At 37.5% G+C, this 27,998-nt stretch overlaps 1 protein-coding gene across 1 annotated transcript; it reads right to left on the reverse strand.

The window, feature by feature from the left end:
* Positions 1–1,150: 1,150 nt before the first annotated feature.
* On the reverse strand, positions 1,151–27,992 carry VPS4B (vacuolar protein sorting 4 homolog B). Its single transcript, XM_070630287.1, has 11 exons — positions 27,601–27,992; positions 19,752–19,863; positions 18,404–18,560; positions 15,496–15,563; positions 12,010–12,129; positions 9,366–9,522; positions 8,852–9,000; positions 8,248–8,329; positions 6,747–6,966; positions 4,313–4,453; positions 1,151–2,597 (listed from the first exon to the last, which is right to left on the reverse strand). The coding sequence occupies exons 1-11, from the start codon at positions 27,625–27,627 to the stop codon at positions 2,496–2,498; spliced, it is 1,335 nt and encodes a 444-aa protein (XP_070486388.1). The 5' UTR covers positions 27,628–27,992; the 3' UTR covers positions 1,151–2,495.
* Positions 27,993–27,998: the final 6 nt, after the last annotated feature.

The following is a 27,998-nucleotide window of genomic DNA, read 5'->3' on the forward strand; positions in this document are numbered from 1 at the left end:
AAGAAATCCAAGGTAGGATGGGGAAAGTTTAGGAATTCTTCCTGCAAGAGATTATACAGATCATGAGTTAGGTCTTAATGGAAACGACGGGACTTGGAGTAGCAGAGAGAAGAAGAAAGGACACTGTATCAGAGTAACAGAATGCCGTAAATGAAGGTACGGAGGGAGGAAAGCACAGGGCTCAGAAAGTTGAGATAACATCAGTGTCCACGATGGGCACTCCATGTCGCTTCATCTGCAACAGCGTCAAGCAACATTTATGGCAGTGGCGTTAGGGAGGTATGCCTCAATTTCTTAACTATGCAAGTGGCAAGTGCCTAAATGGTACTCCACATTAATAATCAAATACACTCATTATGTTTTTCTGCATGTAGATGACAGTGAACTCAAAAGTCAATTTTCTATTGAAATACTTTATAATTAAGGTCCCTAGAGAGTTTTCAGGCCGAGACAAAAACTGTTTGTAAACATTCAGGGTATAGCTCATTGATCTAGATGCTCAGAAAACATCTAACCAAAATTTCATAATTGTCAAGGCACAAACAGAGCCTGAACATTTAGTTTCCTCTAAGTATTTATCTGTTCCTAAAGAACACATGGAAATGGCCTATGCTCTACCATTCTAGAGTAAGTCTAAAATTATCAGACTCCAGAAACGTAGAGAATGAAGTTATGACTAGAAGTGATGTGGATACTGAGGCCATAGTACTCAAAGCACATGTAAGAATTCAGTCTGATAAAGTATCCACTTATCATCAACACTATACTCATACACTATGTGGTCATGTCTCTATCAATTTAAGTAAAATTCTTCCTCAAAACAAATTCTGGGTTCACAAAAAATTCTGGATTTCAACTATTATATAATTAATATAATTACATCAATTCTCCTAATGACATAATTAATAGCAATACCATACAATTCTGAGGCTTATAAAGTATGTAAATTATAAGACATCCACAAAGAATTCAGTGTTGGTCTGCCAAGTTAACTTCCAACCCTCGCATAAAAGTTGCTGAATAATAGAATTTTCATGTAAACATTCTTAATTAATAATTTTAATGATTTCTTTGTATCTAATCAATTTAGATAATATTTTCTCCTATACAGAAGATCCAAAATAAAGAAGCATACACAGAATACAGCCACTAGTAGGTTATATCAATTTACTTCACACAAGAACAGCATATTTCAGGCCTAGATTTCCATTTAATATCAACAAAAACAATCTGTACAGAAAACCCAAAGGCAACCATATAGCATAATATGTAAAATGTGCAAATATACTTTAAAATGCAAGTTACTCTATAGCATGTGCAAGGTAGAACTTTACAGTAATTAAGGAATCTACCTCATTCTAGCTACCTTAATAATCCTTTGCATGTGTAGCCAATGCAAGTGTACAAGGCACAACTTAGTGTTGATGCTGAAGTGTATAACACATACCCTCAGATGATTTATTTGAAGATATTAAAATAACACAGCATGTTTGTATTTTATTATTTAATGAGACATCAGCTCCTTTCTAAAGCTTCATGAAGTATTACACTGATAACATATATGTGGTCAGGACAAACGGTTCCCTGAACTTAAAAGGTAAAAGACAAGACCCTTGCTATTCTATATTAAAAAAAAATTATATATATATATATATGTACACCCCCCTCATCACACACAAGAAACTTCCCCTAATCCAAACGGAGGCCAGTCCTTTTAACGAAGGTTCCCATTACAGTATTTCACGACAGAGTTATTTAAAAAGTACGTGTTTATTTACCACCTGTTTTGGTCGATCTTGCTACAAAAAGACACCGAAAGAGACAATTTTCTTCTTCAAGATAAAGACAATGCATAATTTAGGAAGTCTTTCTCTTGAGATTGCACAGTGAAAGGTATTATTTAGTTAAATACAAAAGCTTGCTGCTTTTAAAGAAATCACTTAAATCTACACAATTAAGAGCCTTGACTAGAACATAATTCAAAACCTTTCAAGCTCAATCACAGTGCTCTTTGCTGTTCTATTGCCCATCCCTGAGAGTGAAGATCCTGTTATTTTAATTTTTTTAATAAAGTAAATAAATTTTACATTGATGAGAATGATGCCTAAGAATTTTTCCAAAATATGAAATAAGCCCTATTTCATTTTGGTAAAACAAAAAAGATAAATGCTCTTTGCAAAGACTACTATTCATAACAACTTTAAATATTTGTCTCTCAATTTTAATCCTTTTTTACTGAGTAATTTCTATTTTTCGCCATTCACTTACCACTCATTTCTTTATAACCCATTATTTTATAATTTTTGTTAATAGGAGCATTTAACTGGTAATGGAGCAAAAGTACATATAAAACTTGAAGGAACACTGAGTGGGATCTATGTTTCCCTGTGGTAAAAGAGTTTTACTGGAAATAATCTGAATGCCAGCCAAGAAAGGCAAAAATACCCATGAAAGAAACAACACACGTGGCAAATGTCTTCCTCGCTGTCTTTGGTTTAGCCTTCTTGGCCAAAATCTTCTGTAAACTTCTTTAATTTCAACAAGTCATGTTCATTGACTGTGGGCTTTGTGCTAGACAGTGACCGTAACATATCCGACTGTCAAGGAAAAGAAGGGGGGAGTATGAGTAATAGATTTAATCAAATAAGAATCATTGCGTTATCATCATTATTATTACTAACTGTGACCTAATGTTAAATCTGAATATCTACAGTGTGCCATAAGCTACTGACAATACACTCTCTTATTCTTGTAAAGGTCATCTTTGACCATGTTACTCCTTTGCAAAGAAACTTTCCGTTGCTTGCCTTGTCCTGATCACAACCTTCAATAGCTCCTCATTACCCATCAGAAGTCTAGCCCTCTTAGTCGAAGGATCAAGGCTCTCCAAAACAGGTCCCTGATCTCTCTTCTGGCCTTACCTATTTTTTCTTAAACAAGAGAACAGTTTTTCAAGTGCAATTCAAAAGGAATATAGTCATTCACTTATACTTATGTGAAACAGAATACCATTCAATCAAAATCAACTAATCACAATTTTTAACTATCAATTAAAAATTAAGATCAAAATGGTAAGAAAATATGCTAATAGCAAGGATTCCTAAAAAAATTAACTTCCAGGCTGTGTCTCCTATAAAATGGTACGGAAACTGGTCAAAAACCAAAACGTTAAAAAATAAATAAAAAATGGAAACAAACAAGAGTATCCGAATAACCTTCCATGTAAATATTATGGTTAATTAACATATAAACATATCTATGTGTGTATGTGTACATATATGTGTATATACTCATATACTTGTATACATACACACGTACATTTATGTTTATATATCTATGTCCACGTATCATATAAAAGTTTCTCCTCTGCAAGTTATTGTTAATTCTAACATAAAGCTCTTTGAAAATCTGTAACTGAAGCAGAAGATTTTTAAAAAATGACTGTTCATCAATAAGAAAATACAAATATAATAATGTACCTTTTGAATCACAGTAAGTTCCCTAAAAATATAATAATAAAATATTATAATAAAAATTTTGTTTCAGAACTTTTCTTTCTAAGCACTACATTATTTAAACTTTCTATGAAGCCTTGAGAAGTAAAACAAAAAAACACCATTATGAATACTATGATACACATATTAGGGTTTCTGGATTATTTTACAAAACCTGAGATTCAGGGAAAAGAATTTTCACCAATCCTAGTTTTTAGTTAACTCTTGACAATAATTTATGCAATATATATGAGCATTTTGGTGATAATATCCCAGCTGTAACATTTACAACGTGAGAAACCTGTTTTTTTGAAAAATAGCTTGATATTAACTTACAATTAAATTTTCCTCAAAGCCCAGGAAACATTTTAAAGATTATTTTTTATATTTTAAGTTCAATTAATCTTTACAACTTTTTAAGTAGTTAGTACCAAATAAACACGCCTGTCATAAAACATTTTCTAGCTCATCTTACATAACTGAAAATTTTTGTCTGACATATCACAAAGTATAACATTGTGGATTTTTGTTCTTTTTGAGGAAGATTAGCCCTGAGCGAACATCTGCCGCCAATCCTCCTCTTTTTGCTGAGGAAGACTGGCCCTGAGCTGACATCTGTGCCCATCTTCCTCTGCTTTATATGTGGGATGTCTGCCATGGCATGGCTTGACAAGCGGCATGTAGGTCTGCACCCGGGATCCAAACTGGCGAAACCTGGGCTGCCGAAGCGGAACGTGTGAACTTAACTGCTGCGCCACTGGGCTGGACCCTAGTATAACGTTTTAAAAGTTTTCTTAAAAGCAAACAAAATGTCAAACCATGCAAACAACTGGCTCCAAAAGCTTATCCCCAGGGACATCCATCCACGTCATTTCAATGGCCCCTGGGTCGCCGGGAGAGCAGGGCGTCAGCAGATCCTCCACTGTGCTGCGAGGGTCAGCTCGCGAGGGTCCTCGAACCTGGAACGAACAGTCGTCTGAAACACTTATTTGAATAAATTAAATAAACATTAAGATTTAGGCCATGATCAGGAAATTTGAAAATGTACTATTTTCTGTTTCATTAAAAGTGTTCACTTCTGAAAATAAACACAAGAATATACAACAAAAAGTGGTTATCTCTGGGTGATGGAAGAGATTTTGCTAGATTTTTAATTTTTTTCTTGATGTTTTTCTATATTTTGAAATTTCCTACAATAAATTACTTATATGATCACAGGGAGAAAATGAGTTAAAATAAAAAAAGAAACAGTGACCTGTGGCTGAGATTTCTCTTTTTTTCTGTAATGCTTATTAAGTGGTAATAATCCCAGAGACCAAAAATAGACATACTCAAAAATCCTCTTGTTTCTCTTTTCCACAGCTCAGAAACTTCTGTGATGTCTGGAAGGCTCGTTACTGAATGTCGCTTTAACAAAAACCCCTTCTTCAAATATAAGTACAAAATTAAATGTTAAATGTAATTCAGTGCATTTTACGATTTGTAACTGATTTAAAATAAAGTTTTAATGACATCCAGAGTCACATGTAAATATTTAGATGGCAACATATTTGTATCAAATTGGGTATGTTTTAATATTTGTTTTACAATGATCAATCTTAAACATTGTCTCAGGATTGGGGCAGGCGTGGAGAAATAAACGTTCTCACTTTACTTACTGTGCCTATTTTGTTGTCTGTCTTTCCTTACAAAAACTTCAGCTGCAGGGATTTTTGTGTGTTTTGACTGTTATACTTTCTGACTTATCTCTGGGCACAGATTAGTACTTAAGACATTCGATAAATAAAATAAACGGGCAAACTTGTTCTTGCCAATTGAAAAATGGAGTAAAGGATGGAGCCCTAGAGAGACCTAGCATAGTCGGTGATATAAAAGGTCCGATGTGAAACTAATCTGGCTGCTCCACCTTTATTCCTCACAACGACCTGGCTTCAGGGTCACCTAGGCTGTCCCTGGTAGTAACACAGAGAATGAATGAAGAGTTCTGGGTAGGAAAGGACTGGGTTCCTAAGAATCTACAGTTTCTAAAGGGTAAAGAGAATTTAAGAGAAAATGCAACAGCTGTGGCATAAACTTGATCTGAGTCTACTATATTTCTCTCAGTAATGAAGTGGCTGAACAAGGGGAACTGAGTAATATTTACTGGGATATTCAGGTACCCTGATAGGTGTTTTATGAATATTACTTCATTTCATTCTCAAAACAGCACTTCAAAGTAGTTATCATCTCTACTTTAGAGGTGATAAAAATGAGTGTTAAATAGATTATATAATTTGCTCAAGGAGCTATAACAAGTAAACTGTGGAGTCGGGCTTTAAATCCAGGTTTTAACTCAAGCTCATTTTTTTAAAAAGCTTATTTTGTGGTACATAATGGACATACATATGCATTAGTCGTGACATATTAGTCTTGCCATATATTGCTGGATTAAGTTTGCTAATAGTTTTCAGGATTTTCACACCTATGTTCATGAGCAATACCGGAGACCGCTGCCCTCAGCAAGCGGGTTGGTCCCAATTACCTCCTCCACTGTTACTTAAATTGGATATCTCAAGATCATAGTCTTTTTATAAACTTCTATCTCAACTACATATGCTCACCGCATTCATGCAGACAAAAAACGCATGGGAGGGGCAGGAGAGCAAACGGTTGAGACTTCAGATTCTGAAGTCCACCTCATCTGGAGAAACATCACACCTCTGCCCCTCTACATACCTTGGTAAACCTTGTTCCCATCGAAGCCCCAGTTTAACCATGTTAACATCCAAGTCTCAGATTAACCATCAACGGGCAGCTCTATGCACCTCTTACAGTTTGTGTGAGGACCAAATGAAACAGTAAGATAAAGGATAGAACACAGTGCCAAGCATGTGAATATTTAAACAATATTAGCTATTATTATTTTTACTCTGTTAATGAAGTATAAACACACCAGATTCTGCTCAAGGATATTGTAGTTACATCATAGGCAACTATATATTCAAGTTTTTATACTTATATCAAAATAGTAGGTACTTCAAAAATCATCATACAGAAAATTTTAAAATACTTTAGGACTATTTATAATGGCTATTAATAAACAAACCTTGTGGGAGAACTTATTTTCAATTAAATGGAAATATGTCTAATCTGTAAACCCACTTATTCATTATACAAAACTGAGACCTTCCTGAGATTCTTTGAAGACAAATCAATGATAGTCTTGAAACTTGATTTTAAACACATATGAAAGGATAGATAAAAGTTCCTTACCTTTTTAAAATGAGTAGCTGACTGCACTTTTCGAACAGGCTGCATAAGTGCATCGCGCACAATGATACTTATGTCTGCCCCTGAATAACCCTCGGTTTTCATCCCCAATTCTCGGAAGTCTGCTTCTGTTAGACTGTTCTGAGTGGTCCCCAAGTGCAGTTTAAACATTGCTGCTCGAGCATGGGCCTCAGGCAAAGGAATATAAATTCGTTTCTCAAATCTTAAAATGAAAGAAAAATTACATCAAGAACATTACTATATATATTTAATTTCAACTGAAAATTAGAATATTTTCAAGAAGAAACAAGACACTTAAATATTCTTGCTTTACAAAGTTACTCTGAATAAGTTACACAGGCCCTTATGTGTCAGAGTTAAGCAAATATATTTAGGTTAAATAAAGGGAAAACATCCAGAACATATTAACAATGAACAGATAAAACCAAAATAGCCAGGGACCAGTTTGGAGTGGTTTAATCTTTTTCACGTGACTTTTTTGGTTATTTTGAACATAGTGTTTATGTGTTGAATTCATGACACGACATGTCTTACAGGATTACTGTTTCCCACGGAATTATACTCTGAACTCCTGATCAAGGGATTTACATGATTAACAATATGAAATAGGAGACGACAACATAATTCTGTAAATTCAAAATAATAAAATTACTCAAAATATTATAGGATGAACATTTATTACCAAAAATGTCCACTTTATTATAATGAGTACATTCAGAACAGATCTACTATATCGTAAATAAACGCGGTTTTATTAATAATAATTTTGCTTGCCTTTTGAGAATTTCAGTATTTGGAGATAGGAAGGAAGCAATGAGGGACAATTAAGTGGTCTGTCAAGACCTTTTTTCCTCCAGGTAAATCTCTGTTTTAAAAATTTTAAAGCACTTAAAAAGTTTCCGTTATCTCTAACGATGGGTTCAGAATTAGGCCATTTTTCCAAATATAACCAGCACACTTCCTTTCTTGGTACTGGATGGTAGTCCAGCATCCGGGCAAACCATCAAGGGAACGGGGCACCAGTGACAGAAACCAAAGTGCAGTGTTAAGTCTCTACATCCTTCCTGTAGCTCAAGTTTCATATTCAATTTAAAAATTACAGACACAAATTTTTTAACTGAAAATATATCTCGGTTATCATACTTTAACTTATACAATTGCCATTTTGCTCAAATTTTATATGAAGATTGTTCATTGGAATATCAAACTATATTTGTAAATTTCTGAAGCATCATTGCCCACTAAGCGTACATACAACTAAAGGTAAGCATTAACTAATACATTTTCCAAGACTCCAGTATGTGGAAATCTCATATCTTCAACACACCAGGCAAACAAAGAAACAAATGCCCCCCCAAGGCAAGGGGGCAATACGGTCAGGACACATTAAAAAAGTTATTAGAATGCCTCCTCACTGGACAAAAAGGGAATTATTACTATTACATCTGTAGTTAGAAATAAGATATTTACTATATCATCATACCTTCTTCTAATGGCAGAATCCAGAACCCAGGGTATATTTGTAGCTCCCAGAACCAAAATTCCATCATTGTCCACACCAACGCCTGCATCAAAATGGGTAGTATTTTAAATAATTTGTCATTTTAGTGTTCTTTAAACCTCGTCTGTAGGTTCTATTAAGAAATGTGGTGCTTTAACATTAAAGTGCCTCATCCTGAGTTTCTCTCTGAAAAAAACTGGATTTAATCAAATATCATACTATTAAACATAATGTAAGTATTCCTAAGAGTCAAATCTCCTAGACGGTGGACAAATACTGTTAATATTCTTTTCAAAATATCTCTTGAAAGATTTCATTTGAAGCCTACATATTCCTTTTACTGATACTGCTCCTGGTATAAGTAAAATATATTAATCTCTTTACTATTTATACCAGTGAGTCCTACAAGAAGGTTACAGCTAGTGAAAAGTTACATATGCATATGGAAGGCACTCAGAATGAACCATGGCATAATGAAATACTTGGTCTGCTGGAATGGAGAAATTCTGCTTGAATTTTTTTCCATTATTGTTATAATAATGGTTATACAATAAACAGAAATTATTTTAAAAATCAGTAATACTACCTTGCATTTGAACTAGGAACTCTGTCTTAATTCTACGTGCAGCTTCACTTTCATTTTCACTTCTTGAACCACACAGAGAATCAATTTCATCAATGAAGATAATGGAAGGTTTATTCTCTCTGGCAAGTTGGAATAAATTCTTAACTAGCCTAAAAATAAATAAAAGCTTTCAGTTTCTAAAAAAATAGTAAATGACACATGACAAAGAAAAGACTAAAACAATATGCCAATATTATAGGAACTTAGATTAAAAAGCCTAATCATGTTTTGATGCAGAAAATAAGAATGCTACAACTGGATCATTCACTTTATGATTCCCTAAACTGTAAATATATGATATATTCCCTACAAAATAAATCCCAAATTAGGGACTGACTTGACAGAGAAATGAATACCTACACTTTGTCACTTCTCTGAATGTCTATTAATGACACTAAGTAACCCATTACTTTATAGACTGATACAGTGACTACCAGGCAAAAAGAAAAACTAACAAAATCAACTTACGACTTACTTTTCGCTTTCGCCTAGCCACTTAGAAACAAGGTCAGAAGAAGATATTGAAAAAAAGGTTGAGTTGTTTGCTTCCGTTGCTACAGCTTTGGCTAAATAGGACTTTCCTGTTCCAGGTGGCCCAAATAACAGGATTCCCCTCCAAGGCGTCCTCTTGCCTAAATTTGCATTAGAAAAATAACACAGAAGTTCAAGACTCTTAATTTCAGTTCCCAGAGATATCATTCATACTGGAGAATACTGTGAAGAGGTTTTCACTCTAAAGCTATCAGTAGAATAAAACATTTTTAAAAATAAGTCTATAGTTAAGTATATCTTAAATGTATTTTATTTGCTTTTTCTAGAGACCACTTTGTCATAACTGTTTACACAGATATAATCCTTCTAACAGGAAGTTCATTTGCTTGCTCACTCATTCATTCAACCAATATGTATCGAAACCACAATGTGTAGACAGAGAACCATGAATACAAAGAGATCTGTGCTCTGTGGGCTTACACTCTAGTGGACGAAAGAGAGTTCAATTAAAAGGCACTTCCTGATCATCTACTGTGTGCACTGCTCAGTGTCAGAATCTTGGAGGAGAAACTACATCCACAGGGGAAAGACAGCTGGAAATATTTTCTTTTAAATATTTATGAATTTTGGAGGAGTGAAACTAACAGTTTGGCTGACCTCTCATGGAGTTCAATTCAATTCTTGATTCCACAAGGAAGCACAGGTTCACAGGTTATTATTATGGGTAGCATGTTCTCATTCAAATGGCTAGGTAATGAGAAGGGGATTCTACCTGAAATCCTAATTTCGCCAACATATAACAAGTGAAGAAATCAACTCTTTGTGTCTTGATTTAGCTAATGGGAAATTATAATGCTGCCTAAAATGAACTAGGCTGGGTTATACCTAGAAATAAAATATCAAATATACACTTTAAAAATTGCTAGGTGCGAACTGTGGATTGGCACATGGTGTCTGCAAAGAATGATATGCAGACGACCAATGACAAAACTAAATGTTGTTATATTTACTGTTATGAAAGTCTTAACTTTTACTTGAATTCTATTTTCCTACTTTAAACGTCTGCAATTTTAAGTCAGTGTTCCTTTAAATGTGGTATATATGCCACTGGTGGCTGAAGTGCTTTTAGGTGATACACAAATACTTTTTATTTAAACAATTTTTTAAATATGTATTAAAGAAATACTAATTTTTCCATTTATAGTAGATACAAAGCAGTCTTTTAAAATAAAATTACTAAGTAAAAATAGGTGAGATGATTTAAAAGTTCAAATATGGGTAAAACAATCTATGGTGTTAAAAGTCAAGAGAGTGATTACCTTTGGGTAGGAAAGAGGCAGACAGAGATTTCTGCGTTACTGACAGTATGTTTTGATCTGGTTGATTACATAGGTTTATATACTTTGTGATAATTTATGAAGCTGAACACTTACTGGTTCCTGCATGTCTCTCTGTATTTATGCTACACTTCAATAAAAAGTTAACTAAAAGTGAGTGATTTAAAGGTAAATACTTAAAAAATAATGGTACACATACACGGAAACATTCATGAAGATGATACATACATGACTCATGTTTGGGAAACACTGGTGTAAGTAATATAACACAAAATGAATTCAACTATATTTGGACTTTTACAGGATTATGACGTCAACTTTAATACTATTAGTTTCATGTTCCTGAAGTTAGGCTGTAAGTCATACCTCAAGCTAAGTGGACAATGGGTGGCCCATGGGTTCTTTGCTCTTCATCACTGCTGTATATGATATCACTGTCTGGACCTGTTCAGTTTGAGGCCAACATCACAGATTTGCTCTCTACATAAACTAGCTTGTTTTTAAAAGGAAAAACCTTTGTCTCACTGTCAGATTGGGGCTATAGCCATATCACAAACACTGGCTCTCAGTAACACAAAGGACAATGTGAAGGAATGGTTCTGCCCAGACAAATGACTTAACTGCTGGAGCCGTAACTTCAACTATACCCAGATGGTGGGTTAGCAATATTCTCCTTACAGTCATAATGAGCTGTCCTTCCACTCCTCGGGGATATGTACTTCATCTGAGACTCATCTGTTAAATAATTCTTACTCCTCTTTTTAAGAAATGGAAATCCTCTTATAAAACTAGTACATGTCCTTTGCAAAAAATTGAGATGAAAGTCAAAAGCAAAAATCACTCATAATCTGATCTCCTAGGCATACATTAACATTGTAATGTCAATCTGTCTACACTTACTCCTCAGCACACACATTTATTTAACATGGAATCATACCACACATATTTTATACCTTGCTTTTTGATCTTTACAACATATGTGGACATTCTTCCATGTCAAATATAATGTAGAGGTAAACCATATTTTAATGAGCGACAGCAGCCCAGTGCATGTCGATGATTTACTCTATGCCCCACTGGCTGACGTTGAGGTTATACTTCAATACACATACTACAAATATGTACGATGTATATGGAATAAATATTTTCGTGTAAAGGCATATCACCAACTTTTAACAGAATTTAAGGTTATAACTCAGGATATGGTGACCCGAATTCATATTGCTTTGACTCAGTCATCAATGCATTTTTAAAAAAAATCACCAAAAAATTATTTAAAAGTCGTCTCACCTGTAAAAAGATGAGGAAATTTAATAGGCAATATCACAGCCTCTTTAAGAGCTTCTTTGGCTCCTTCAAGACCAGCAACATCGTTCCATTTCACATTTGGTCGCTCTATAACAATGGCACCTACAAAAAATTATGTCATCTCTAAATTAAGGAGGACTATTCCATCAAATTTAGAAGACAACATGAAACAGTGACGTTAAAGAAATGCATGATAAAATTGTCTGGAAAAGCTATACATTAAAAACCTTTTTGAAACAGTGTGAAGAGGAAGGAATTGTTAGAGAGTAGTCAGGAGGAGTCAGGAAGCTGGGGTGGGAGGCTACACAACCTAGGGTAAATCACTTAACTTTTGTATTTCTATGTCCTCACTGTGAAATGAAAATAACACCATCTGCCCAAACTACTCAGACAGGTTAGGGCGAGGATCGAGTGACATAATGAACATCAGAGTGCTTGGAAAAGCACCAAACATTACATAAATGAGTCGTAATGTTTGAATACACTGATTCTGGAGTATCCAAAGGACCTGTTCAATGAAACCGACGTACTACTACTTCTTTTAGCCAAAAGACACAGTGATCTAATGCTCTCCTCAACCACAGGAAGAACATATACTTAACAACTTTAACTGAAGACAGACAGACAGACAGACAGATGGATAGATGAAGAGAAGGGATAAGGGAGGGTGGAGGAAGGAAGAGAAGACAAGGGGATGATGGAGAAGAGAGAGAAAACATACTCTTGTAGATTTGCAACACTTTTCTGAGATTTGCCAAATTTCCTGTTTGGCTTCTAAATAGACCTATTTGCAACTTTTGTACACTAACAAAGCTACTTAAATGATTACATTTTTGAACAAATACATTCAAAAGCCACTGCAATTATTGCAGTTAAGAGTCTACAAAATACTTCTTTTACTATAGCTTATTGGCAAAACTTTCTAGTTATCTTTTATCAAAAGCTTTTCCAATTTTCCAGTATACAGAAAAGTCCTCAACTACAAACTACTAAGCAGCCTGTTCTAAGGTGATGTGTAATTGTTTTAAGTATAACGAGATATCACCACTTACACAATCTACTGATTACCCATGAAATTAGTTTTATGGGTATTTCTTCTCGTGAGGAAAGATCATCTATCTATTTATTCTAAGAGTAATTATGCTCTGCAACTTACTTCCCTTCTTTAAATTATGAAAATCTTTAGCTATAGGTGAAAATTAAATGAAACCATAAACACCTTTTTTCATCTGAAAGGTCAGACTAAGTATAAATTAAGAAAAAAGCCAATTCACTTTCTTGCCTACGTTCCATTCAGATTAACAACCCTACACAAGAAAACACTTGCATCATCTGATAGGATTTTGTTTCAGTTAAACAAAAGTAAATTTACTTCATATACAAGTGTCATCTGATGAGTAAACATTTTTGCTATAAATTTTCTAAATATGTCATAATTTATCTTCACAGTGAACTAATACTTTTCTCCTTAAGAGTTTAAAGGTGACTTTGGAATGTTTTGTAATGAAAGATTATTTAAGAAAAGTAGTACTAATTACTAGATATTGCTTAATGGTTTGTAAAATTACAAAGGGGGGGAGGGATTATTGGAGAATAAAAGCCAAACAATTTGATTGTTTCCAATTACATAAATTTGTCCAGTCTTTGACTACGCTATTACACGAATATGTTATCTAACCTCAAAAAAAAGCCACTGAATATCAAATTTAGCTAACAGAAAAATCATAAACTTTTTAATTTTAACAATCAAATATTACATTTAATGTCATAACTTAAAACGGAAGTAAAAAATTTAAAATACTGTTTCAGGAAAAAAGAGTAAAGATTCAAAAAAGGATAATATACAATGAAATCCATCAGCAAACCATTAAATTAAAGGATGGAAAAAAGGGACTTTCAGAATATGAAAGGCTAGGACTCCTTTCATAGTGTACTTCATCCTGAAATTCCAAATAAATTTCCTCATTTAAATGTCTCAAGCATTTCTATTTTTATATATTTCTGGTCCTTATCATTACTGATTTTTAAAGAAAAATATTCTTACTAAAAATCTTTTCAAAATCAAAAAATGCAATCCGATTTTTCTTTGGCAGACAGGGCAAGAGAGAAGGGGAACAAAAGCAAAAGAACAGACAGAAAACAGCTTTTTGCCTTACCACTGAAATAAGGCCAGCTGGCACGGACCACTGGGTTGCCCATGAACACTTACTGAGTACAAAGTGTATGCGCACACTACCTCAGGCAGTGGTGGTGCAGCCGTGGAAACTCAGTTTCTGCCCTTGGACTACATCCACCATTGAAGAAACGTAAAAATATTCTCATTAACTGTAGTGTTTTCAAGACACTATCCTTATAGGATTCTCCTGTACATGCCAGTGGGGTTGGTAAGAGAGAAATATTACCAAAACGAAGAGACTAGTATAGGAAGGTTAAAGGTCTCGCCAAGCTAGGTATATCCACCCTTCACTACCCAAGGCTGAGCCTACATAACAGAAACCCTTCCCGGTTATGTATTCTATTCGGCAAGGTTCAAATTAACAAAATACACACTACCAATGACTGAGCATAAAAGTCACTTGAAAAATCATTAGCTAACATCCTAAAGAACAATCAAACCCCGTAACTAAAGAAACCAGCAATTAAATAGATGGCTTTTTAGATACTCAGAGCTACCATTTATTGAGTCCCTAGAATTTGTCAGATATAATATTAGGCATTTTTACATTGTGATTCATTTTTTATAGCCCCGAAAGGAAGATAGTATTAATTTCCATTTTAGAGCTGGGGTCTCAGACTCTGAGAGGTTAAGCAACTTGCTCAAGATGAGACAGCTTTTAAGTAGCCGATCCTAGAATGAAATCTGGATCTGAACAGAGCCAAAATCTATGCTCCCTCCATCATGCCACTACACTATAGCAGAGAATGAAAGGGCTTTTATAGATGTGAAAGTTAAAAACAGAACGGAGAAAGAGATAAATGTAATTGGGAACACTGAAATAGGATAAAAACGATGAGGAAGAGCAGGTAGGAAACACGAAATAAACCATCAATGAATAAGCTACCACAGCAGCAATAAAAGCCAAGTGTGAGTCTTAATTCATTCTGTTCCTGACAGTTAGAAAATTTTCATACCATCAGATTTCATAGTGTGTTAATAGTATAAATGCTACCTTCTCTAAAAGGGGGCAAATAAGACAAAATGAAAAAGATTAAGTTGACTGACAGATTTTTTAAGGCAGATATAAACCAAAATGATATTTTTACTACATGAAAAAAGCCAACCCTTTAGAGAACCTAGAGAGCAAATCCTATGAAAATGGTCTCAACATAGCCAGCATGAGACCACTGGGAACCAAAGCCAGTTCTTGAACCTCATTTAAATACGGGGGGGAAAAACAATTCAAATAGACAATTCGCTATGAGTTTTTTTAATAAGATAGTAAATTTAAAAATGAAATCTAAAGCAACCTTGAAGTTGATTCTGTAGTTTCTTTTTTTCAGGATCATCAGATTCTCCTTCCCCATCACTGTCATTCCTAATAAAAAAAATTTAATATATTCAAATGATCACTCATTGCTATCAAAATAAGGCAAAAATGAAGGAAAGATTAACCTAAAATAGCTGTAATTTAAGTGGCAAAACAAGACATTCACATAGAAGTTATGCATATTTTATTATTTTTAAGAATATATTAAATAAAATAGTAACCAGGCATATTATCCATCAAAACGGAATCATGAACAGGAAAGGGACAAAAAGACCAGAATGAAGTCAGGAACTAGCTCCAAATTCCTATGACATACCCATGTATGTAGGAATTCATAAATGCATGCTCCACACTTCACTCCACAAAAGAATTAAGATGAATTACAGGACAGTTGTAAACACCAACAATAAAAACAATAGGACCAGGCAAACTATATATTAGAACAAGAAGCCATAACTAGGAGGAAAAACCCAGAGTATTAATTATTTAAGGTACAAAGGTCTCTAACCCTTAGTCTGGGGGTTCCAAAGGATGGATGAAGCTTCTGATGAAAATGAACTGAGCCCAAGGAACAAGAAGATCAACCCAGACATTTCATATCTAGGAATTTATTCTGAGGAAATAATTTAAAATGAGTTCAAGGACTTGACTATAAGGATAATCATGCCCATACTGTTCACAACAGGGAAAAAAATCAGAAATAACGTATGTTCAATTATAGGGATTAGCATACAATAGAATACACTGAAATCTTTCAAAACAATGTTGTAGAAATATTTTATTAGAAGATGTTCATGATACAAGGTTGAATGAAAAAATGACCAAGAAAAAATACAGCATTACATCATTTTTTACATATAAGACATAGAGGGAGATAAAAAGCTGGACAGATTTTATCCCCAAATGGGATTGCCTTGATTTTCATGGGATGGTGGGGCTATGGGTGAGGTAGAGACTGCAAACTCATTCATTGACACCCACTCTGACCTCCTTCTACCATGCTTTCTTGCACAGCAAAGGTTGTACTTATAAAAACTGCCCTTCTGAGTCTCCCTTGAAGCTAGGGCTCCAGCTGAAACCAAAGTTCCTCCAAGAAGGTGGAAGCAATGACTGAGGTGGGGGCTGCATGCAAGATCACACCTGCTGACGAAAGCAGTGGCTTTGCCAAGGGAGCTGTGACAGAGGTCCTACTGGGAGGGGAGTCGGCAGCAGTGGGATCCCTACCAGAACAATCCTGGTGGAGTTGGGCGTTTCTCCTAGCAATACGGAATCCAAGCTTGATTCTCCAGCTACCAAAGTCTGTAAGGTAATACCTTATAATAAATCCCTTTTTGCTTAAAGTAGCCCAGGTGGGTCCTGCTATTCAATACAAGAGAACTGGCACCCCCGCTGCTAGGTAGCCATCTCAGGAGGGAACACTACAGGGTCTTCAAGCAAGACTAGAAGAGCCTCAATGCACAGGGAGGAGAGGACGTTTCTGCTGGGAAGGGAGTCTCGGGGAGAGCTGGGGATCCAGGCACTAGAGGTCAACTGAATTCTTCCCAATAGTTTCATTTCAACTTTAGAGTCCCAGTCTTCCAATAAATGTCCCAATTTTCACATAAGAAACCCGGTGAAGTGGAACCTATGTTGAAATTCAATAATCCACAAGATCAGCTAGGGTCTGATTTTTGTTATGTCAGTGCTATAGCTGCAGAAGATAAAATAGCCTTGGTGTCACAGGAACTCCTGGGCCCTGACCATGTCTTGAACAGAGAATATAAAACCTTGAGCTTATAATTTTCTTCAAACTCTCCCATGTAGTTTGAAGCAGCCAGTCAACTCTAGTTCTTACATTCCTCATAGTCTTCAAAATGGCCTATGGTAGTAGCCACAAAGCCCCCAAAGCACTGTCTTCAAGGCACTCTACTTCTGGTGACCCACAGGGGGTCAGCTAAGTCACCTTGTTCCACTGGGTCCCCTGAAATCTGAGTATCACATCATCTAAAGCTAATCAGAACCTCCTGTCCTCAAATCCAACCAGGTCGGTAACTCTATCCTGCAGTCTCATTTTCTTAGAGTGTGTCATCACCTGGAACTATTTCTGGCACCAATCAGTAGAATGGTCATAGGATCTGGGTAGAATATGCTCCCACTGGCATGCACATATTAGGTGCTGAATAAACAAATTCTGCATCTGTAAGTGACATATTCCCCATCTAGGAAGACATTCCAAAAGTGGGGTTTGACGTTTATAAATTATGCTGTGTTGCTTTACAATGACAAAATAAAAGCAAATCTAATGCAAAGCCACACTGAGAAACTTTACATAAGATATCCCCCAAAATTATTTACATTATTGGAATTATTTTTCATTTTGTCCAATGTGGTTAGTACCAAGAGTCAATAGTACTAGTCAAAGATTTAGTTCATGGATCACTCGCACAATTTTTAGACTTCAATATTACATAATGGCTAGAGGGTAAAGAATTGAGTACCATTCCTACAAATGTTTTTTCCTACTACTACCAAGTGGTCATGGAGGGTCACTTGAGTTATATCATCCCCTAAGCTTGATAAACCAGGGGTTGGCAAACTTTCTCTGTAAAGGACCAGACAGTAAATATTTTAGGTTTTGTGTGCTATACAATTTCTGTTGCGATGATCCAACTTTCTTGTTGTAGCACAAAAGCAGCCAGAGACGATCCACCGATGAGACGTAAACGAATGGGTGAGGTGGCTGTGCTCCGATAAAACTTGATTTACAAAAAGAAGCAGCAGGTCAAATTTGGCCTATGAGTCATGGCTTGCCAACACCCAGTTTAAACAAAAGAAATTTATTTCACAAATTAAATTTAATTTTATCTTTTAATTAGATACAATAAAATCTAACACTCTGAAATACATACCCCTTCTCATCAGCTGGACTCGGCTGTCCCTCTTTCACTGGCTTCTGTGGTTTTTTCTCTTTCTTTTTCAGGTACTCCTTTAGTTTTTCTGCTCTATCAAGATATTCTGTACACTTTGCCCTGATACTCTGCTTGGCTTTATCACCCTGTGCTTCATCTATTGAAGGGAGATGAGAGAGGTTTTTCCATTAGTATTACACAGACAGGTTTAAACTCTCACATGTATTTTTTAAACAAGGAAAATGTGTTTTGGGGGCGGGAGGAAGATCATCTCTAGCTCACTGGAACCAATGATTCTCAATTCGTCTCTATTCTTCCTCCAGCAGGGTAGGAGGCCACTGGTGGGTGTGAGTCAGAAACAGATCTCAGCAAGACACTAGGATATTTGAAGTTAATGCTAAATAATGAGAAGAAATTATTTAATATTCTGTGCCTTTCATACTCTTCCCTTACGTTTTGCACACTTGAAAAATGCTTGTCATACAAAATCAATTACAAGACAGAAATAAACAAAGCAATATTAACTATTTTCACTGAGGCCTACATGAGCTTCATTTCAGAGTATAAAAAGCGATAGGAATCCCATATGCGTACCATCAGTATAGTAATTTTACTGCATGAGGGCCCCTGGGAGGGTTGTTTCAAAGCAGACCAGCAATATACGCAGTGCGTGGGATTACCCCACACATCTGATATGTTATGATTCATTCTCAGTTTTACTTTAATTTGACAGAAAAATCTCAAAATTAAATGGAGAAGCTCAAAAGAAAATGCTACACTATCCAACTGCTAAAATTTTTATTTAAAAATAACTTTAAGTTTACCAGAAAGACATCTTTTTTAACGTTTTATTTCACCTATGTTCGGCATTAGGTTTAAGATATACAAAGGCAGGAATTTTATCCATTTTCCCCTCAGTGCTGTATCACAGGGCCTAGAACACAGTCTGGCGCATGGTAAACACTCAATACATATTTGGAAAATACACACACAAAATGTTTCCTGACCCATTTTTAAAATAGACTATTTTCACACAGGTGCTTAGAAAACAAGGAAGTTCAGATTACATAATCTGGGTACATTATGAATAAAATAAAAACTTATTTCCATTGACTACATGACATTTTAATATGTTTAGGTGTACAAAGTAATAACTATGATATCTGTGCACATTTGTTAGCTGAGTACCTAAAACTTGTCTAGCTGAGTACTAGAAAGCCAGTGGAGTTTTTTTTTTTTTTGCAAATTGATGTTTACAATTTTCTGGCATTGTATTTCAATTTTTATGAATGGAATAGAATAATTTTTTCTTTTAGTGTTTTTAAATAAAAACAAACTATAGCCTTACATTTAACTACGTGGAGAAAATACTGCACAGCATGTTGGTAGAGCTGAAGGGCTTCCTCATAGTTCCCAGCTTTGTCTTCCTGGGCTGCTTTGCTAGCAAGATCTATTGCCTTCTGTTTGAAAGGAGGCAAAATCATACCATCAAAATCAAAGCACAAGCATACATTTGAAATAAATAATCATATGGAAAGTTTTTTTTAAATAAAATCAACTTTAAAATAAACCCATCTTTTTTTCTAAGTCACAATAGCATTTTATCATAAATTATAACTATTTATAAATTACAAGTTACTTCTGTTACGGGTAAATGCTATCTGAATATGACTTTATCTAGTACTAATCACTAAGATTCTCACATCATTTTCACTCAACAAAAGTCAAGCTTAGGGCTAGTAAGGAATAAGTGAATAGCTGAAAATTCAAGTTAAGACGCATTTAGAGAAATTCTGAAAAATCCAATGCTGCTATATCTAAAGCATGCAACAACAGTAACATGTAAATAGTAACATGTAAATCCCCCCTTCAGAAGGAATGGGGCAATGAAATATCAAGAATTGGAAAAATACCCAAATCTTTTAACCCAGTAATGAACTAAAAGGTTTATGAGCAAAGACAGTAACCACAAAGGTGTTTACAAAAACCAACCGTGGTAACTTTAATTTTAAACACCAAAAAGATGTCACCAAATGGAATAGTACAGGCTCATTAAAATAATATTAGGAAACATTTGTAATGACATGGAAAATGTTTATAACAGAAGTTTTTTAAAAGCAGGATACAATTTTTCTACGTACCACAAGTTCAACTATTCGAAACAACAGTAAAAAAAAAGAAAAAGCACAGGAAAAAGATGGGAAGGAAAGTGAACAGAGTTTATTTTTGATAAGACAATTTTTTCATTTTCTACTTTTTCACATCTTCTGAAAACATCCATAAGGAACATGGACTACGTTTGTAGTCCTAAAAAAACAAACTCCCAGAAATAGATCTATACAAATACGTCCAAGTGATTTTTGACAAAGACGCAAAAGCAAGTCAACCATGGTAGGATAGGCTTTTTAAGAAATGGTGTGGTTGCACCCCCATGTCCATTGCAGCATTATTTACAATAGTTAAGATATGGAAACAACGTAAGTGTCCACTGATGGACAAATGGATAAAGATGTGGTATAGGTATATAGTGGAATACTACTCAGCCATAAAAAAGAATGGAATCTTGCAATCTGTGACAATACGAATGGACCTTGAGGGTATTATGCTAAGTGCAATAAGTCACATGGGGAAAGACAAATACTCATTTCACTCATATGTGGAATCTAAAGAAAACAAAACAAATGAACATCAAAATAAAAACAAAAATAAACTCACAGATACAGAGAACAGATTGATGATTACCAATGGGGAAGGAGATTGCAGGGAGGGCAAAATGGGTGAAGGGGTGTCAACTGTACGGTGATGGATGGTAACTAGACTTCCAGTGTGGATCACTTTGCAGTGTATACAGATGTCGAATTATAATGTACATTTGAAACTTACATAACGTTATACATCAATTTTACCTCAATTAAAAAAAATTGTAGGAGCTAACGGACATCCATAAGCCAGGGCAGGAGGTAAAAAAAGAGAACCTTAACCTAAACCTCAGAGTTTGTATAAAAATTAACTCAAAATGGATCATGGACTTAAAAAATCTCCAGCATCTAGGGCTAGGCAAAGAAAGAGTTCTTAGACTTGACATCAAAATCACAACATATAAAAGGAAAAAATGTAAACTGGACCTTGTCAAACTTAAAAACTTTTGGTTTGTAAAAAATCCTATTAGAAGGATGAAAACTCAAGCTACAACCTGGAAGAAATATTTGCAAACCACACATCCAGCAACGGAAAAGTATCTGGAATATATTAAAATCTCTCAAAACTCAAACTAAAAAGGAATCCAAGTAGGAAATGGGCTAAAGACATGAATAGACGTTTTACCAAAGAGGATACACAGATGGCAAATATGCACATGAAAAGATGTTCAACATCATCAGCCAGGAGGGAAATGCAAAGTAAAACCACAATGAGATGCGACTACAGGTCCATCAGACTGGCTAAGATAAAAACGGTGCCAATACCAAAAGCTGGTGAGGATACAAAGAATGGGATCACACATTGCTGGTAGGATGTAAAACGGCACAGCTACTCTGGGAAACTGGTTTGTTTGTTTTTTACAAACCTAAACATGCAACTACCATCTGAACCAGTAAATGCACTGCTGGGCACTTCTCTCAAAGCAATAAAGACTCATGTTCACACAAATACTTGTACATGAATGTTCCAGATATCCTTCAGTGACTGCATGGTTAAACAAACTGGTACATCCACATCGTGGAGAATTACTCAGTAACAAAAAGGAAAGAACTACTGAAACACACAACTTGGATGAATCTTGAGGGAATTATGCTAAGTGAAAAGAACCAATCCCAAAAGGTTACACAGTGTATGATTCCATTTATATAACCTTCTCAAAGTGACAAAACCAGAGATGGAGAACAGATTAGTATTGCCAGGGGTTAGGGATGGCAGAGGGAAGAGAAAGAGCTGACTGTGGTTATAGAAGGGCAACAGGAGGGATCCCTGTGCATAGGACTATTCCGTATCAAGACTGTGGCTGGGGATATACAGGACCTCACGCATGTGACAGACCCTAAAGCCCATACAGCAATCGGTGAACGGCACACTGATGGCTTCCCATTGCAAACAATAAAACCCAAATGCTGGGTCATGGTCTGCAAGGCCTTAGGTGACCTGGGCCATTGCATCTGGGTCTCACCTGAAACCTTCTAGTCCTCCTTCACTTAGGCAGCCTGTGCACTGTTCATCCCTCTGTCTAGACTGTTCTTCCCCAGATGGATGCATGATGGTCTTCTTTTCAGTCATAGTTCAAAGGGCAAGACCTCAGAGTGGCCCTCCCTAATGTTCTTTTCCAAAAACTGCTCTCTACTCCTGCTTTCAGCTCTCCCCTCACCCCTGCACTCTTATCCCACCATCATGTTTGTCATTATGTTTACCTATCTACCCACTTATTGGCTAGCTCCTTTAATACACAAGTAAGCTCCACACAAGGACAGGGACCTCACCTGGAGCACTGCTTTAACCCCAGAGCCTGAACAACGTCTGCCATACAATGGGTGCTCAAGAAAATTGTTGAACAAATGAAAAAAATCCCCCATTGCTTTCTCAAAATCTTCTTCCTTTTGGTTTATTCCACCTCTGTTATCTCTAACAACAATTTCTCTCCACTGGATATTTCCATCGGCACACAAACAGCCCTCCTTCAGAAATCCTTCCTTGACACTAAAACACTCTTCAGCTTAGTTCCATTTCTCTGCTACCCTTAGGAGCCCACATCTCACCAGAGCAGCCCCTACTCTCTTGCCAGTTCCTTTTTCCTCACTTACCCTCAGCCCAGCCCACCTGGGCTTCCGTCCCTTATCATATCAATAAAACTGCTTATATCCAGGTTCTCCATGATGCCAGATCCAAAGGCCAGCTCGCTCTGTCTTCTTCTAGATGTCCTGACAATACAAATGATTACTCCCATGCTGAACCCTGCCCTCTGCTGAGCTCCCAAGCAGCACTTTCCCGATTGGTTTTCCTCCCACCTCTCTGACAGCTCCTGCTCAGTCCCCTTCCCCATTCTTCCTCTGGTACAGGACGCTGAAATACTAAGGTTCCTCAGCATTTGGCCTAGGGTTCACTTCTTTCTGTTTACTCCCTCCCTTCGAGATCTGTTTTCAATGATTTAAGCTAATTATCTTTAGGCTGACGACTCCCAAATGTACTCAATTTTAAAATGCATCCCTCTTCTGTTTAAAAATCCTTCCAGAGGCTTGTTTCTCTGTGCGTGGGTTTTGTTTTGGCTTGTAGTCTCCGACTGCAATGTAAGCTCCACGAGGACAGAAGTGATGTCTGTTGTATTCGCTGTTTTATATTCCAGAGTATAGCACAGTGGCTGGCACAAGGCTGAAGGAATATACTACACAGGATCAGTAAGGATCCAGTCATTAATGTGGCAGTACAAAGCGTGGGAATAGCTGTGCTGTCCTTTTCAGATTAGGAGACCACAACATGTCCACACTAGAAAACTCTGGGAAACTGGGTAAATTCTAAAGTCACCTATCCCAGGAAGAAAGATGTCCCAGCCCATATTTGTCTAGGCTAATTCTTTCCCCTATGCTCTAGAGCCGATCCCCACCTTCCTCCTCTGATATTTACCCCATCCATGATATCCCACTCTACTGTTCTCCCCAGTCCAACCTTTCCCTTTTCTGGGGGCCTTCCTCAGCACAAAAGTAATGGAAGTCCTATCTTAGACTCATAGCCACAAAACATGAACTAAAACACACCAGCTCTCCCCAGTTCCTAGGTTCCCCTCTAGCTACTACCTTACCTCCTCACCCCCACAGCAAAGTCCCAAAGAGAACCCTAAGTTCATCTCAGGTTCTTGACTCCTCCCACAGCAATGCTTCCTGCTCCCTGACTGCCAAATCTCACACTTACCTAACGCCCCCTCTGCAGCCTTTAACCCAATCACAGACACCTGGACGTGGCCTCCTCCTCTGGCCTTCACGGCACCATTCCATCCTGGCTTTACTCTCGTCTGTGTAATGATTCTTTTCAGGCTCCCTTTTCTCTCTCCTTAAATGCCGACGTGCCATAGCATTTCTGTCTTGGTCCTTGTTTTTCCTCATTCTATAAACTCTCCAAGATGCCCACAATCTCTGCTACCATCTGTCTGCTAGTAATCCCAAATCTTTATTTCCAGCCCAGCCTTCTCTCTCTAGTTCTAACACATATGTATCCAACTGCTCATTGGACATTTCCACTTGACTGTCCCCACAGGCATTTCAAATTCAAGAAGTTCCAGAGCATCCTGGCCCCAAATATGCCCCATCTCTTATAATTCCAGAACCCATTCCTACCCACTCAGCTATCCAATCTAGGAATCTAGGGGAAAACCCAGACTCCTCCTCCTCTCTCACTTTCTAAATGCAGATACAAGCCTGACTAGACTTCCTCTTCAACTGTGTCTGATCAATCCCTTCTTCTTTATTCTAATGGGTACCACAGTATGTCGGCCCTCACCATCTCCCATCATACAGAACCCTGCCTAACTAGTCTCCCTGCTTCCAAGCTCACTAACAGTCAAGACATCCACTGTACACACATGAGTTTCGTTCTCAAACAAAAACCTGAGCATATTACCTTCTATGACTCCCCAGCTACAGCACGATGAGGACCAATCATCTATGTGTGGCACACACCACTCCTCATGATATGGCCTAACTGTGCTCATCCTCCCACCTTGCACACCCAGTTCCAGTCATAACAAACCACCAAGACAATGGAGACAACTCAGTTGTCACACCTTCATATACAGTGCACTCTCCACATGCCACTCTTTCCCTGTAAAACTCCAGCTTCTCCAAGATTCAGCAGTCATGGTGTCCCCTGCTGCAAAGCCCTCCCCAACCCTCCAGGCAGCCTATTCCTATGCTTTCTCTAGATTTCCACTGCCTCTTGCACATTCTTCCAAAGGTCACACAGTGTCCTATTAGTCACTTTATATGTCTGTTTTCATATCAGAATATAAACCCTTACAAGTCAAGGGTCATATATTTCTTTCATGTTTCCCCAAGACTTAGCAAAATGCGTGGAATAGTGGACACTCAAAAAATATTTAGGACCTAGTAAACTTTGAGCTCTATGCATACTGCATTATTGGCAATTTCTCCCAACCCTCTCCAAGGTTTATTACACTTCTAGACCGAGGCGTATGTTGTTTTTTTCTGCCTGGAACGTGTCGCACTTTCGTGTCCAAGGAGGTATAATTTTGCAGTGAAAAAAAGCACAAACTTGTAAGCAGACAGACTTGGACTCAAAACTATCTCCGACGCTAAATAGCTGCATGTCTTTGGGCAAATCATAACCTTAATAAGCTTCGGCCTCTTATATGGTGAAAATGGAATATTTACCTTGAAAAGCTGTTTTGAGTATTAAATGAGATCACATCAAACACCAGGCAGACAATTCGTGTCAGGAGCTTTCACTTTATCTACACTCACATCACCTCTGCTGTGGAACATTTCTCACTTGTCCTTGAAGAGCTAGATATGCACTAACCTCTAACTCTATTACAGCATTTATTGCATATATTATAATTTTGATTTTTAGTTATCTGCATTCCTCCATTAGATTATAAGCACCTAGCTACAGGGATTTTTGCCTTGTTCGGTGACAAACTTGTTATTTGAATATTCTTCATGCAAATTTCCTGTTAGAAAGTCGAAAAGGTTGAATGAGAAAGCGCACCTGTGAACTAACCATTAATAGAATTATAACTCAACATCTCTCCCTGTTTAACACATGCAACTATGCCTTTAATATGGGCCAATCTCTAGCTGATTCACTGAAGAACATCCAACAATCCAATTCAAATATGATGCAAACTGATTATAGAATGAAACTGCAAACCTTGCAAAGGAAAAGATATCAATAAATGGATGAAACTTAAGTAGTAGAATGCCCAAATCACGCGCAAAATCTTGACAACCGAAAAGCTGGTGGAGTAAAACTAGTCAGTTGACAAACCAAGAAGGATGGTGACAAGATGGGCATTTCAAAAGAAGTCACCTTTCATATCCAAAGGAACAATACTTTTAATCAAATAACCAATACTTTTTCCGAGTATGTTTACTAAAAACACCCTTTCTGAATGGGGTTACAAAAAAAGTGAAGCAGGGGCTGGCCCCGTGGCCAAGTGGTTAAGTTCGCGCGCTCCGCTGCAGGCAGCCCAGTGTTTCGTTGGTTCGAATCCTGGGCGCGGACATGGCACTGCTCATTAAACCACGCTGAGGCAGCGTCCCACATGCCACAACTAGAAGGACACACAACAAAGAATATACAACTATGTACTGGGGGGCTTTGGGGAGAAAAAGGAAAAAATAAAATCTTTAAAAAAAAAAAAAGTGAAGCAAAGATTGTTGCATCTTAGTATTTCACGCTACTCTTTTACCCCAAACTGACCTAGTGGACTGGGAATCCTCGAGGCTGTCACATTCTGAACCCCAATGAAGCCCCAGTTTCATTTTGGGGATGGGAGACACTGTTTTGGAAATTTCTCTTCTGAATGAATTCCATCCCACAGAGGTCTAAGGATTAAGCCTAAAATCTTAAGGTTCCATAATTTATGTACCAAAAAAAAATCACTCCGTTCACTGCAGTGGGGATGGGGAGCTGGAGCCACAAACGAGTTTAAGAAGACTTTCTGATCTTATCATATCATTTTGGGAGCCATAAGACAGTGCACATAAACGCGTATGCTTAATGAATTGACGGATTCCTCAGATTCCAAAACTGTTCCCACGTTTATATTCACCTGACAGCTCGAAAAGACGGCCTTTGCTATACCAGCTTCAGAAACTAGGAGAGAACTAGGACCACCCTATTTTCAAGTGGTCCAGACAGTGCTTTGCAAACATTACGTTCTTTCCTCTCTCCCTTACACTACTGGAGCATCTGTGCCACTCGTTCAGAGTTCTGCCCAGTTCAGTTCAACTCAGCTGGTTTGAGAAGAAAAAAACCCCTCAACCAAAGTGAAGTCTCACGAAGGCAACCTGCCCGGGAGACCCCGGAAGCGGACGGAAAACGCCCGACCCTCCCACCCGCCGCTGGGCGCGGGCGCCACCTCCTCCGCCCCGCACCAGGGGCGCGGCCGCTTCCTCCCTCCTCCCCGCCCCCCGTCCCCCGCCCCGCGCCTCCCCTCGGCTCCGACTCTCCAGGGGGCGGGAGAAGAGCAGTGATACCTGGAGGTTGGTCGAGGTGGATGCCATGGCGGAGATCCGAGGCGGTTCCCGGGGGAGGAAGGAGGGCAGAGGAGGCCAACAGGGGCCACGTCGAGTCGCGCCCGGTGTTGCCCCAAATGTGCGCAGGCCACTGGCTCTGGGACCCCGAGCGACGGCCTCCCTTCCGGAACTTGTTCCCAAACAACACTACACTCTCACAGCCACCCGACACTTTTCCGCAAAACTTCCGCAATACCCAGCCCCTCCGGGCTCTAGTCCCTCCTCTGGCACCAGCACTTCCGCTGTCGTCATCAGCACGCGCGCTAGCCAGTCCCCAGCCTTCCCGGTCTCGCCTCAGTCTGGGGCCTCGCGATGCCGGGAGAGATGGCGGTGGAGCTGGCGGAAGTTGTACTGGGCGC

The sequence above is a fragment of the Equus przewalskii genome, chromosome 7 (assembly GCF_037783145.1).
Source record: "Equus przewalskii isolate Varuska chromosome 7, EquPr2, whole genome shotgun sequence".
Lineage (NCBI taxonomy): Eukaryota > Metazoa > Chordata > Mammalia > Perissodactyla > Equidae > Equus > Equus przewalskii.

Coding starts and splice junctions, on each gene's coding strand:
- VPS4B (XM_070630287.1), bottom strand. CDS start 27,627: ATGGCATCCACCTCGACCAACCTCCAG. Junction 18,561..19,751: donor TTTTCTCCACGTAGTTAAAT/GTAAGGCTATAG, acceptor TCCCTTCAATAG/ATGAAGCACAGGGTGATAAA. Junction 9,523..12,009: donor ATTTCCTCATCTTTTTACAG/GTGAGACGACTT, acceptor ATGCAAATTTAG/GCAAGAGGACGCCTTGGAGG.